The sequence below is a fragment of the Ranitomeya imitator genome, chromosome 3 (genome assembly GCF_032444005.1).
Source record: "Ranitomeya imitator isolate aRanImi1 chromosome 3, aRanImi1.pri, whole genome shotgun sequence".
In the NCBI taxonomy this organism is placed as follows: Eukaryota; Metazoa; Chordata; class Amphibia; order Anura; family Dendrobatidae; genus Ranitomeya; species Ranitomeya imitator.
The window spans coordinates 730910214-730923378 of NC_091284.1; the positions used below are offsets into that span (position 1 = coordinate 730910214).

Consider the following 13165-nt stretch of genomic DNA (forward strand, 5'->3'; position numbering starts at 1 on the left):
TGGTGCCGCTCCCACGGTTACCTTCTGCACGGGCCTTGGCAGCGTTGTTCATAAGACACATCTTCCGCCTACACGGCATGCCAGACAAAATTGTCAGTGACCGGGGTCCCCAGTTTGTGTCTCGGTTCTGGAGAGAGCTTTGTCGTCTTCTCAGCATTGAGTTAAATCTCTCTTCCGCATATCATCCCGAGACGAATGGGTTGGTAGAGAGGGCCAATCAGACTCTGGTCACATATCTACGAAATTTTGTTTCTGCCAGGCAGGATGACTGGGCATCTTTATTACCATGGGCAGAGTTCGCCCTTAATAACGCTGTAGCCGACTCCACCGGTCAGACTCCTTTCCTCCTTAATTACGGCCAGCATCCGCGGGTTCCTGTGCCTATGCCCGTGTCCTCTGCTGACTCCAGGGTGGCAGACTGGGCAGTGGAGGCACGGGACATTTGGGACCGCACTCACGATGCCATTCGGGCCTCGAAGGAGAGAATGAGGTCCTCCGCCGATGCACATCGGCGCCCTGCCCCGACCTTTGCTCCTGGCGATTTAGTGTGGCTCTCCGCCCGTAACATCAGGCTGCGTGTAGAGTCCACTAAGTTTGCACCTTGCTACTTGGGTCCCTTCAAGGTCCTCGAACAGGTTAATCCTGTGGTCTACCGTCTGGCCCTTCCTCCTCGCCTTGGTATCACCGACACCTTTCATGTGTCCCTCCTTAAGCCCGTATACATGTCTCGGTTTTCTGAGTCATCTGCCGAGACATCGGGTTCGTCTACGGACGATTTCGAGGTGAATGCTATTTTGGGGTGCAAGGTGGTACGTGGCAAAAAATTTTATTTGGTGGACTGGAAGGGTTATGGTCCTGAGGACAGGTCCTGGGAGCCTGCTGAGCACATTCGGGCTCCGCAGCTCATTGCTGCCTTCGAGCATAGCGAGGCCCGAGGAGGGGGGGGCATGTTAGGAGTCGAGTTTCCTCTGCTGCACAGGGGGAATCTCGATCCGTGTCTGCTGCGGTCTCCCATTCGGCATCGGCCGCAGTGGGGTCTGCTCAGCGGAGGCGTCGCTCCCAGCGTCTCGCTGGGACTGATTCTGTGCAAAGGGTTACTGCTGCCTTTTCTGGCTCTCCTGTTGTACCCTGCACTGATCTGCGGCGAGCGGGCTTCTCTGGGACTAAGTCCTTATTTGCACACACTGAGCATACCCAGGGCAAGATATCCCGTTGGAGATCGAGGGTCACATGCTCAGGTACTGCAGCATGTCCCATTGGTCCTCCAGGAAGGTCCTGGAAGGGCAAAACTGCGGTAGCAGCTTCCTGTGCTGCAACTATATAAGCTGCGCATGACCGCACGGCCATGCGCTAGTATTGTCTTGAAAATATATGTGTGTGTGTAGATGGATGTATGTCGAAGGATGAAAGCTCCTAAGTATCCCTCCCTAGTGTTGTTGTCTGTTTGCGGATGATGGTAGCTATCTAGCGCCCGACTAGCCATCAGCACAAAACACACATAACAGCGTCTAGTTGCTGTGACCGCCTGTACAGCGCCGTGCGCTTTCCTTACCCAAGCCTGGGTGGTTAGCGGCGTCCGTTTGTGCGGCACCGCACGCACACTCGTGCCTTTTGATATGATTGTTTCTGTCTCTCTGACACCCCAGTTGTGGTGTCGAGTGCATGAGGTCTTTGAACCCAAATCCTGTGTCTTGGGATTGTGTTCTGAGACTTCTTGCTTGCGCTCTATGTGCGGTACCGTGGCCCTGTGACGCAACAGGGTTCGCTTCTTTCACACAGGGTGAAGTTAACCCATGTGTGTGTACTTATTGTACCGCCATATCGTCTGTCTCTACTAGCAGCAGGGTTTTCACCTGCACGGTGGACCTCGGACTGCGAACGCACCTAATACCATAACATCTGATTCTTGGTGCGTTCCGCCAGTCCCTAACACACTGTTAGACTGTATGTTTTCTGTGCCAGAAAATGAGACACAGATGCCACACACAGGACTGCCACTGATACAGATTTGCCAATTTTAATCTGCACCCTTTTTTTTTTCTTCAGGGAGACTAGTGAATAAATCTGGGCCACTGTATTAGAGTATATTTTCTGTGGCAGAAAGTGGCTTGAAGAGATATAACGAAACAAAAAAAAAAAAAGGGACTGTCCTACAATTACTATCTCCCTGCAGTAATCTCAGCAATGTATGGCAGGCAGCAATAACAAGGAGTGGACTGCTGCACACAAAAGTCAAAAGTGTGGACAAACAAGAAAGCTGTGCATAAAGGAAGCAGCAACAGGATTTGTGCTTTGAAAAAAGCAGTTGGTTTGCACAGCGGTGTACAAACAGCAGTGCAGCTATCAGGGAGCCTTCTAGGGCAGCCCAATGAGCTACAGCGCTGAGGAAAAAAAATGTAGCCTCCACTGTACCTGCTAAGAAAAGGTGGTGTTGGACAGTGGAAATCGCTACAGCACAAGCGGTTTGGGGGTTAATGTACCCTGACTAACGCTATCCCTGCTTCTGACGAAGCGGCAGCAACCTCTCCCTATGCTCAGATCAGCAGCAGTAAGATGGCGGTCGGCGGGAACGCCCCTTTATAGCCCCTGTGACGCCGCAGAAAGCAAGCCAATCACTGCAATGCCCTTCTCTAAGATGGTGGGGACTGAGACCTATGTCATCACGCTGCCCACACTCTGCATCCACCTTCATTGGCTGAGAAATGGCGCTTTTTGCGTCATTGAAACGCGACTTTGGCGCGAAAGTTGCGTACCGCATGGCCAACCCCACACAGGGATTGGGTCGGGTTTCATGAAACCCGACTTTGCCAAAAGTCGGCGACTTCTGAAAATGACCGACCCGTTTCGCTCAACCCTAGTTGCAAGTTTTCGAGTCTGTCAACAAATCCACCTTTATCTGCTCATGTTCTGCATTCCAAAAATGTTTAAATTGTCTCCGGTCTCCCCCCTCCGTATACACCAAAAAATACCATTTGAATTGCTCTTGCACTGTATGTAATTCTGATGGTCCAGTCCGATGGGTGTCATCACTGAGGCGTCTGTGCCTCCTCTCTGCTGCTAATCACCATCTTCCAGCCATGATTGATTTGGATGATGTGTCCAACATCATCCACACAGCACAACGTAATCTCACACCTGCGCAGTAGCATATCAGACCCGAGCAGTTGCACTTCCGCCAGAACCAGAATGGAATCTATCAGCGCATGAGCAGTGATGTTCTATGCTCTGCTCACAATAGAGAAAAGCAAAGTTCACCTGCGCGGGCGAGAGATGCTACTGCACAGGCGCGAGATTTCATCATGCTATGTGGATGATGCAAGATGCGTCGTCCACATCAATCAGCGCCAGAGGACAACGATAAGGAGGAGAGAAGAGGCAGAGATGCCGCAGCGAGGGCCCCCCTATCGGATCATACCATATTCATTTATATACAGCGAGGGAGCAAATCAAATGGTAATTTTAAGGCATACAGGGAAGTCAGGAGACAATACACACATTTGTGGAATGCAGATCAACACCTTTATACTCTTTGGAAACCATTGACATGGAACAACAATTTCATATTGATTTAAGTGGGTAAATCCATTCTGCTTAATGCAAGCACTAGATTGTTCTTTATTTCCTATAAACTTGTAACATGATATCCTTTGTAATATTCTATTACTCATAAGCTTTTGGAGAGTACATGTACAAAGATACCAACACTTACCTATTTTCATCTTTTATGAACTTTATAGTTTAGTATTACCTTTATTTTTGCTCTATGTTATGTTTGGAAGAAGAAAATATTCATTCTTCTGAGCACAGCCAATAATATACGTTATGGCTGTCATAATGCAGGCGTGTTGCTGAACTGCCTTCCATAAACTAAAATAATTGATGCTACCATATAACACTCATGAAGTCATATTCATTTTATGAGACTATTAATAACCAATTTAAGTATAAAAACCACAAACAGAAGGTCATCGGAACAACAGAAATCTTCATCAACCATACATTCTCCGTAAGTTACCATTACCGAGAGACGAGCAAACATGTCATCATGTCATCACTCCATCCTCGCCTCTTCTGGACACAAGCACTTCAGCTCTTGTTCTGTATCTTTACCTAAACATTCCAGCTCCCACAGCATCTTATCCCACTCTTCTAAACACATGGGACATGGACACAAGAAACAACATTGCTTCAGCAGCTCAAGTGCCCATAACATTGGATCTAAGGGACACAAGATCTCAGTTGGAGGATTTCACATGGGTAAAAGTGGACATGGATCTGGATTTGGAGGAATTGGCGGTTTTGGAGGGTCAAGCTGTTCTTCGGGGATCACCAATGTTACTGTAAACCAGAGTCTTCTCGCCCCTCTAAATTTGGAGTTTGACTCAAGTATCCAGAGAGTGAGAACTGATGAAAAGGATCAGATCAAAGGACTGAACAACAAGTTTGCCTCCTTCATTGACAAGGTGAGTTAATTATATATTTACATATATATATATATATATGCAGTATATGTATATATGGTATATTCAAAAAGGTGATCCTACATAAAAATTTCGTCTGTAGAATATTATGAATGAGTGAATCTGCCAAAATTCGAATTCAACAGATTTATGTTAATTAGACCAGAAAAGTAATTTTGTTTAGAATTTATTTGATGCAAATCAAATTCACATTATTAAGCTCCGAGATGTTTGCAGACCCCAGAACATAATAAACATATGAAAAATAAAATAATACAAAATTTATATATCTGGCCCTCACCTGTACTGCCCTGAAGTCTGCTCTGGTCCAGTGTAGACTCTTTTTATGTCCGGTGTGGTATCTTCCTCCGGAGAGATTTGTAGTACTCCGGTCCAGTGGTCATATCAGTAGTCCATGGCCGCAAGACCACCTCAGGATGTGAAAGGCTTGTATGACTCAGAGCTTGCAGTTACAGACCACAGATCGTAATGCTGGACTAAGGTCCTGGGAATCTTTTCGCTCAACTCTAATTTGCTTTTGCTCTAGGACATGTTCTGCTGTTTCTGTTATATTACATTAAGAAACTACGAATGCCTGCATTAAAAACAACACCAAAAACACGTTTAAAAATAAAAACTCAAGAGATTTAGGAGTTCATTTACTATTCCAAAAGGGAGAGAATAAAAATAAGTGAGAAGCATTGTCTTATTAAGCTAATACAAGCAAGGTTAATTTCAGTCAATTGTCCTCAGGCAATTTTTGATTCAAAAGGTGAATATGGAAAATTAAGAAGCCCAGCATTTAAAAAGTGATAATTTATTCATAGGATAGGCAATTTGCCAATTATTGTTAGATTGGTCAGGAGCTAACTCTTGACACTTCTCAATCAGCTGCTTAAAAGGCCTGGAGACTTCTCATTCTTTCTTACTTACGCATCACACTTTTATTGTAGCTGTGCTAGATATTGCACCCTTGCTCCCAATTACATGAATTAATAAAATATATCCTACTTTAGTCCCTTTGGTTCAAATTGTGTTACCTATAGAACAAAATTGACCATGTGTGTTTACATATAAATCTATTGATAATGAAGTTATGAAAGCCAATACAAAGGCACAATTATAATGATACTTACTATAAGGGCACTGGAACTTTCAATAGCAATGACATGTCAAGGTTAATTGAGTATTTTATAAAGCTCTATTCTGATAGAAGGCTCTGATGTATGCCTCCGTGACATAAACTAACATACTTCACCACTTTTTCATACATATCCAACATATTTAAGCAAAAAAGATTTAAAGAGCTCTTTTCCTATGGTGAGATTGGTAGTCCATGACCACCAGACCAGAGTCCAGAGACCTCCTCCTACCTACCGGGCCTCTTCCTATTAATAGGTCACGCTACAACCATGACATTGTCCCAGTCCTACTAATCAGAAGAAGCACTAAAGATGCCAGTTGCAGAAGGTTCTCAGGACTCTTGTCAGGCAGCTACCGACTTCCATCCTAAGAATCATTTTACTGAACTCTGGCATATATGTGAAAAAAAGTATGTCATCTGAACATATACATTGAACATATACAATGGTTTCAGAAATGTGATAGATTATGTAGTGCTACACAGTAAGGTTTGTCTACCAGACAAACAGTAATAGCAGAAACTTAATAATTAGTGCAAATATGTAATATCTCATAATGATCCCTAATACAATACAATACTTGTACTTTAGTATCTGCATTTTTATACATGTAGGTAAGATTTCTGGAGCAGCAGAACAAGATGTTGGAGACCAAGTGGGCTCTTCTACAAGAACAGAAAACAGCCCGGTGTCAGATTGAACCTCTGTTTGAGGCTTTCATCAGCAATCTCAGGAGACAACTGGAGAATCTGGAAAGTGAAAGCTCTCGTCTAGAAGCAGAAAGGAGCAACATGGAGGAGACAATGGAAGAATTTAAGAGAAGGTAAGAAAATAATTGTGGAAAATTATCAAGGATACATTTCATGCATAATTAATTACCGTTGAAAAATATGCTGACTTGGTTTTTTGGACAATCATGTTTTGGGATCAGTGTCACCTCCTTGAATACTGAAAAGGGTTTGCCTGGACTCACACATGGATGACCTATTTGTGTAATAGGTCATCAGTATGAGATCAGTGGGGGGTTGTCACCCAGCACTCCCATCAATCAGTGGATATCTGAACTGCCAGTGACCATTATTTGGTATCCATTGCCAAGTGCTGACATTTTACTTCCGTTCAAGGCCATCAATTTGTAATTCCCGGTCAAGCCCTTTAACTTCCTCCGTGTTGGAGTTGCAGAGAAATTGAGCTCCTACTGCCATGTTTCCTTACAGATTTAATTGGCAGTTCCATCGTAACACATATCCTGATATCATGAGTTGGATCTGTATTTTGTGACACATGCAGTGATTTGCACATTAAAATTCAATTGCAGGGAATAGGATATACTCAAATAAAGAGATACAAGAAAGATGAAAAACATGACCATGTAGAGGACACAGGCACCTTTAGTTATTTTAAGGCCAATATTACATTTTAACATGCTGAATGAAATATGACCATATGCAGTATGAATAATCATGACATGCCACACATAGGTACGAGGAAGAATTGAACATGCGGACAGCAGCGGAAAATGAGTTTGTCTTGCTAAAGAGGGTATGTATTAACATCTCAAACTCCCATATCTATGTGGTAATATTAGTTGATACAAACTATTTACCAAATTACTGTATTTTTATAGGATGTTGATGCTGCTTATATTACAAAAGCTGAACTACAAGCTAAGGCCAACTCACTGACCGATGAGATAAACTTCTTGAGGACTCTCTATGATGCGGTAAAAAATATTTAGTCCTTGTCACATACCACCAATACTTTTTAGATACCTTCCTTTACGTGATCCAATAGTAAAATAAGATACTATTTTATTCTGATGATTTCTTATTTCTACAGGAGATCAGTCAGCTCCAAGCTCAGATCTCAGACACCTCAGTGGTTGTGTCCATGGACAACAGCCGAGACCTGGACATGGACAGCATCATCGCCGAGGTCAGAGCCCAATATGAGGAGATTGCCAACAGGAGCAGAGCTGAGGCCGAGGCCATGTACCAGTCAAGGGTAAGTCATAGATCCAGATACCAAATATTCACTGCATTTTTGTAACATTGAGCTTACTACCTTTGTGTTTTACTGTATCAACAGTTTGATGAACTTCGTACAGCGGCAGGAAGAAATGGCAATAATTTAGAGAACAGTCGAAATGAGATCGCTGAACTTAACCGAGCAATTCAGAGACTCAAAGGAGAGATTGAATGTGCTAAATCCGAGGTAAATAAATTACATTTTGCATATATATATATATTGTTTTAGTTTTCTTTTTACTAAAGAGGGCCTGCTAGCGTTCCCTTCGACTTGTTTGTTTTAGTAAAAACTTATTTTCCCCTTAAAATAACAATGGATGATCTTTTCCCAGAAACCTTGCATTGTACTATTCCTCTTTTATCCCTTCTACTAATTTAGAAATAAACTGACAACCCTATAGACACATATGTGACTGTCAGTTTCGACCGGGATGCCTGCAGTTAGTCAAGATATTGTGGTCTGGATAGATTCTGTGAATAAAACTCCCATCCAAATTTGGCCTAATATGAAAAGAGGACAACCACCATTAATTTCCAAAGTGAACGGTCTGCATTGCTCTACAAAGGAGCTAAATCCTTTTTCCACCGTTCAGACATATCAGTTTCTGGAAATTTTTGATTTAAGATTCTATATACAGTGCTAGTGAGTGTGTCATTTTAGAAGGTGACCTTGGAGAATCCTATCTAACTGGATCTGTTACTCAGATTAGTGATAAAAGAGATGATAATAGTCATGATTCCAGAATGCTCTAAAATTAGCAAAAATAATGTTTGTTATAGAATAAGTATCATGATAAACAGAGTTGGGTAACATACGCACATCGTGAGCCCTTGGCAGAGCACAAGTCACTGGAATAATTTTACGCGAGGAGGAACAGAGATGAGCAAATCAATTCAAAGCGAATGGAATACACTACAAATTTCCCCCTAAAATTCGGATTTGTCAGATTTTTCTTTTCAGTATGATTCACTTGAGTCCAGCAAATTGGAGGCTCGATTCCATTTTTCTAGAATCTTTTTAAGTTAGTGAGGGAGGTTTATCTCGCCCCCCTCACAAGTCTTGCCGTTGGATCACCTCCCCTAGTCCAACACTGACTCCCTCTCTCCAACTTTGGTCTATTTCTCTTAGTCTTTATTTTTTGGCGCCTCCAAATCTAACTAGACATCTCAAGACTAAATGACATACATCGCCTTGTGTCATCATGTCTTGCAAGGCCTAGTCATTGCCAAGGAGGGAACACTATAGAGAAGTAGACCAAAGCTGGATGGAGGGAGCCAGCAGAAGGTCAGGTGGGGAGCTGCTGTGACGGGACAGGTGAGGTGCAACGTGAGTATAGCACTTTCTTTTTTTTCACAAACGTCTGTTTCTGGGTGTCGGAACACAATCAACTCCTGACCAACTTCAAATGCAAATTAAATGTTGTCACATTCACTCATCTCTCCAAAAGATCAATATTTGCAGAGCTCAAATTAAATGTTATATATTATTGTTTGATAAATTTATAGCGTGCTGCTCTGGAATCAGCAATCAGTCAGGCTGAGGAACGAGGTGAAGCAGCTGTCCATGATGCAAAGGCTAAGCTGGTTGAACTGGAGGCTGCTCTACAAAAGGCCAAGCAGGACATGGCTCGCCAACTGAGAGAATACCAGGAGCTGATGAATGTCAAGCTGGCCCTGGATATTGAAATCACCACCTATAAGAAAATGCTGGAAGGAGAAGAGTGCAGGTGATTACAGATTAGACAACTATCTAAAAATATATATGTATTAGTATACAGCTATAGAAGATACCGGTTTACATATTTTTTTATTTATTCCAGATTGGCTTCTGACGGGTCAGTGAGCATCTGTAAGTGAAATACATTATTATTTAGAATCTACATTTTTGGGTCCCAGTTAAATTGCAAAAATGCAAGATTTCTGTTACTATTCAGACTAATAGTATAAACAGTAATTCACCGCACTCTCTAATGGATAATCAATAAAGATAGTGTAGATTTATTAAATAAGGACTGGGAGCGTAACAGAATATAACAGTATATGCGATACTATGCGATACAACGTTTCGGCTCTACCAGAGCCTTTATCACGTACTCGCTGTAAAAGAAAAAAAAGAAACACAAATACAAAAATTACATAAAAATACAATAATAATTTCTCAAAACGAAGTGGGTCGTCCTAAAGTCGATGTGAAAGAAAACGAACATGTCTACCAACGGCAAACAAAGGACATCTGAGGAAGAGATGAAACAGGGATCAAGAGTTGGACTGGAGTGCAAAGCGATCCTGTGTCTCCTGCGGGTAGGGATAGTATCGTGAGTACAAGATAGTAATATGACCCCGGTAAAGCCGCAGAAAAGGGGGTTTTTTAACCAGCGTATTACTAGCACCACACAAGAGAAAAGAGAAAACACCACATTAAAGGATAATATACAGGGTCCCATAACATGAACAATTGCATAGTAGATTACCTTATTTCAGCAAGATAATAGTGTGCAGTAAGGGAAAAGTCCCAGTTATAAGATGCAGATTCTGCAGAAAACAGTGAACATATGTTAGTTACTATAAGCTCAAAAAGATGTGCCCATGGAGACAGATAAAATACCTTAAGGATGTAGTGAATATGTTCATGGAAATTCCCATCAGACAATCATGGACCTATTTGGAGTGAATAGTACGTATGTAACACTCCCTAGATATGTACAGGGTATGCGCCGGGGAAGGCAGAAGGGATGTGTATGTAAATTACCTGTGGCATTCGGGTATGGAGCGGCGCTCCCGCGCTGTGCTCTGGAGCCAGACTGAGCCGGGTCTGTTGAGAGTCCGGCGTGCGTGTGTCTAATGGCCGCCGCACCGGAAGTGGACGGCGCGGACCGGAAGTGACATATCGCTAGTCTCTGAACCTCCAATGCGCATGTATGGCCCATGTTGTAGCAACACTGTTGCTAAGTGCAGTCTGAAACTAGCAATAAGGCTGTGTGTGATGTAGTATAAAGCCAAGAAGGGAAAATGATGAACCCTGGGCATCGGATAGTGACCAATTATAAAATTAGCGTGTGGTGTCTCTAGATCACAGGACCAGTGGATGAAAAAGTACAATATAGTAATATTTTGAGAGGGAAGGAAAACGGAGGGAAAGGGGGAGAAAAAGACACTAAAAACTAGGGGTTAGGGGCAAGTCACCCAAATATGATTGGTTGTACTTTTTCATCCACTGGTCCTGTGATCTAGAGACACCACACGCTAATTTTATAATTGGTCACTATCCGATGCCCAGGGTTCATCATTTTCCCTTCTTGGCTTTATACTACATCACACACAGCCTTATTGCTAGTTTCAGACTGCACTTAGCAACAGTGTTGCTACAACATGGGCCATACATGCGCATTGGAGGTTCAGAGACTAGCGATATGTCACTTCCGGTCCGCGCCGTCCACTTCCGGTGCGACGGCCATTAGACACACGCACGCCGGACTCTTAACAGACCCGGCTCAGTCTGGCTCCAGAGCACAGCGCGGGAGCGCCGCTCCATACCCGAATGCCACAGGTAATTTACATACACATCCCTTCTGCCTTCCCCGGCGCATACCCTGTACATATCTAGGGAGTGTTACATACGTACTATTCACTCCAAATAGGTCCATGATTGTCTGATGGGAATTTCCATGAACATATTCACTACATCCTTAAGGTATTTTATCTGTCTCCATGGGCACATCTTTTTGAGCTTATAGTAACTAACATATGTTCACTGTTTTCTGCAGAATCTGCATCTTATAACTGGGACTTTTCCCTTACTGCACACTATTATCTTGCTGAAATAAGGTAATCTACTATGCAATTGTTCATGTTATGGGACCCTGTATATTATCCTTTAATGTGGTGTTTTCTCTTTTCTCTTGTGTGGTGCTAGTAATACGCTGGTTAAAAAAAACCCTTTTCTGCTGCTTTACCGGGGTCATATTACTATCTTGTACTCACGATACTATCCCTACCCGCAGGAGACACAGGATCGCTTTGCACTCCAGTCCAACTCTTGATCCCTGTTTCATCTCTTCCTCAGATGTCCTTTGTTTGCCGTTGGTAGACATGTTCGTTTTCTTTCACATCGACTTTAGGACGACCCACTTCGTTTTGAGAAATTATTATTGTATTTTTATGTAATTTTTGTATTTGTGTTTCTTTTTTTTTCTTTTACAGCGAGTACGTGATAAAGGCTCTGGTAGAGCCGAAACGTTGTATCGCATAGTATCGCATATACTGTTATATTCTGTTACGCTCCCAGTCCTTATTTAATAAATCTACACTATCTTTATTGATTATCCATTAGAGAGTGCGGTGAATTACTGTTTATACTATTATCTGGGCCTCTGGTCCATTACACCGGCACCTCGCCTTATATTAGGCTGAGTGCATACCGAAACTCTTTTCTACTATTCAGACTAACACATTTTCTCATTTCTAGCTGTCCTGCACTCAAGTACAGGAGGGAAACACCATTCAGGAGCATCTTCTCATGGTGGACATAATCAGCATCATCATCATCATCATCATCATAATCATAATGGTGGATTCAGTTCTGGCAGCGGAAGAAGTTATGGCCACTCATATACAAGCAAGCATCACTCCAGCTCCAGCAAGCATCACTCCGACCATAAGCACCACTGCTGAGTTGGAAAAGCTGTCATACCATTACAGCAGTTTTTGGCTTGTACCTTTAACTTTCATTCATATTTGATCTTCATTATGGTTGCTTAAGTATTTGTCTTTGCTTTATTGAATTTGATTCATTTCTGTTACTGTAATTTTTTCAGTAATAAACCACTATTTGCATGGCACTAAATTTTTGACGACTATTATCAAATTCAAATGAAATAAACACATGCTTCACTTTAAAGGTTGATAATATCTGTTGTGAAGAAATAAGGACCCCATACACATTGGATAGCTGTCAGCAAAACAATCGTGCTGACAGATATCATCCCCAAGACCCTCATACACAGGAATGCTTAGCTCAGCTGGGCTCCTGTGCTCTCTATGAGACTCCTTTGGTAGCAGCTAGAGTTGAACGACCTTGACCTTTTTAGAGTCGAGCCGGGTTTCGCGAAACCCGACTATCTCAAAAGTCGGGTCGAGTGAAATCGGCCGATTATGACGTAAAGTCGGGATCGACCGAAACACGAAACCCAATGCAAGTCAATGGGGCAGCATAGTCGGCAGTGAGTGGGGGCCAGGAAAACACCTAGAGTGCCCATTTTAATGTAAAAACCATCCATTCTTCTTAATGAAGCTTGTCAAGCGTAATTTACCTTATAATAATTGGAAGGCATTTGAAATTGGGGGTCATTTGGCTAAAGTTGTGTGGGGTAGGGCTGGTTCAAGTAATTAGTGGGCCCAGGAAATCTGGACCACGTCACGGCAGTGGAGCAGGGAGAGGTAAGTATTTCAACTTTGCAAGTGCTGTGATCCTGAGCAAGCAGGGGGGGCCCACTTGTTGGCATTGGCACTGGCACAGGGCCCCTCAAAGTACAGCGGT

At 42.8% G+C, this 13165-nt stretch overlaps 1 protein-coding gene across 1 annotated transcript; it reads left to right on the forward strand.

The window, feature by feature from the left end:
* Positions 1-4037: 4037 nt before the first annotated feature.
* Positions 4038-12369, forward strand: LOC138671748 (keratin, type II cytoskeletal cochleal-like). The gene is made up of 9 exons (XM_069759899.1): positions 4038-4463; positions 6217-6425; positions 7084-7144; positions 7230-7325; positions 7442-7606; positions 7691-7816; positions 9136-9356; positions 9450-9478; positions 12095-12369. The coding sequence occupies exons 1-9, from the start codon at positions 4038-4040 to the stop codon at positions 12298-12300; spliced, it is 1539 nt and encodes a 512-aa protein (XP_069616000.1). The 3' UTR covers positions 12301-12369.
* Positions 12370-13165: the final 796 nt, after the last annotated feature.

Coding starts and splice junctions, on each gene's coding strand:
- LOC138671748 (XM_069759899.1), top strand. CDS start 4,038: ATGTCATCATGTCATCACTCCATCCTCGCCTCTTCTGGACACAAGCAC. Junction 6,426..7,083: donor ATGGAAGAATTTAAGAGAAG/GTAAGAAAATAA, acceptor TGCCACACATAG/GTACGAGGAAGAATTGAACA. Junction 7,817..9,135: donor TTGAATGTGCTAAATCCGAG/GTAAATAAATTA, acceptor ATAAATTTATAG/CGTGCTGCTCTGGAATCAGC.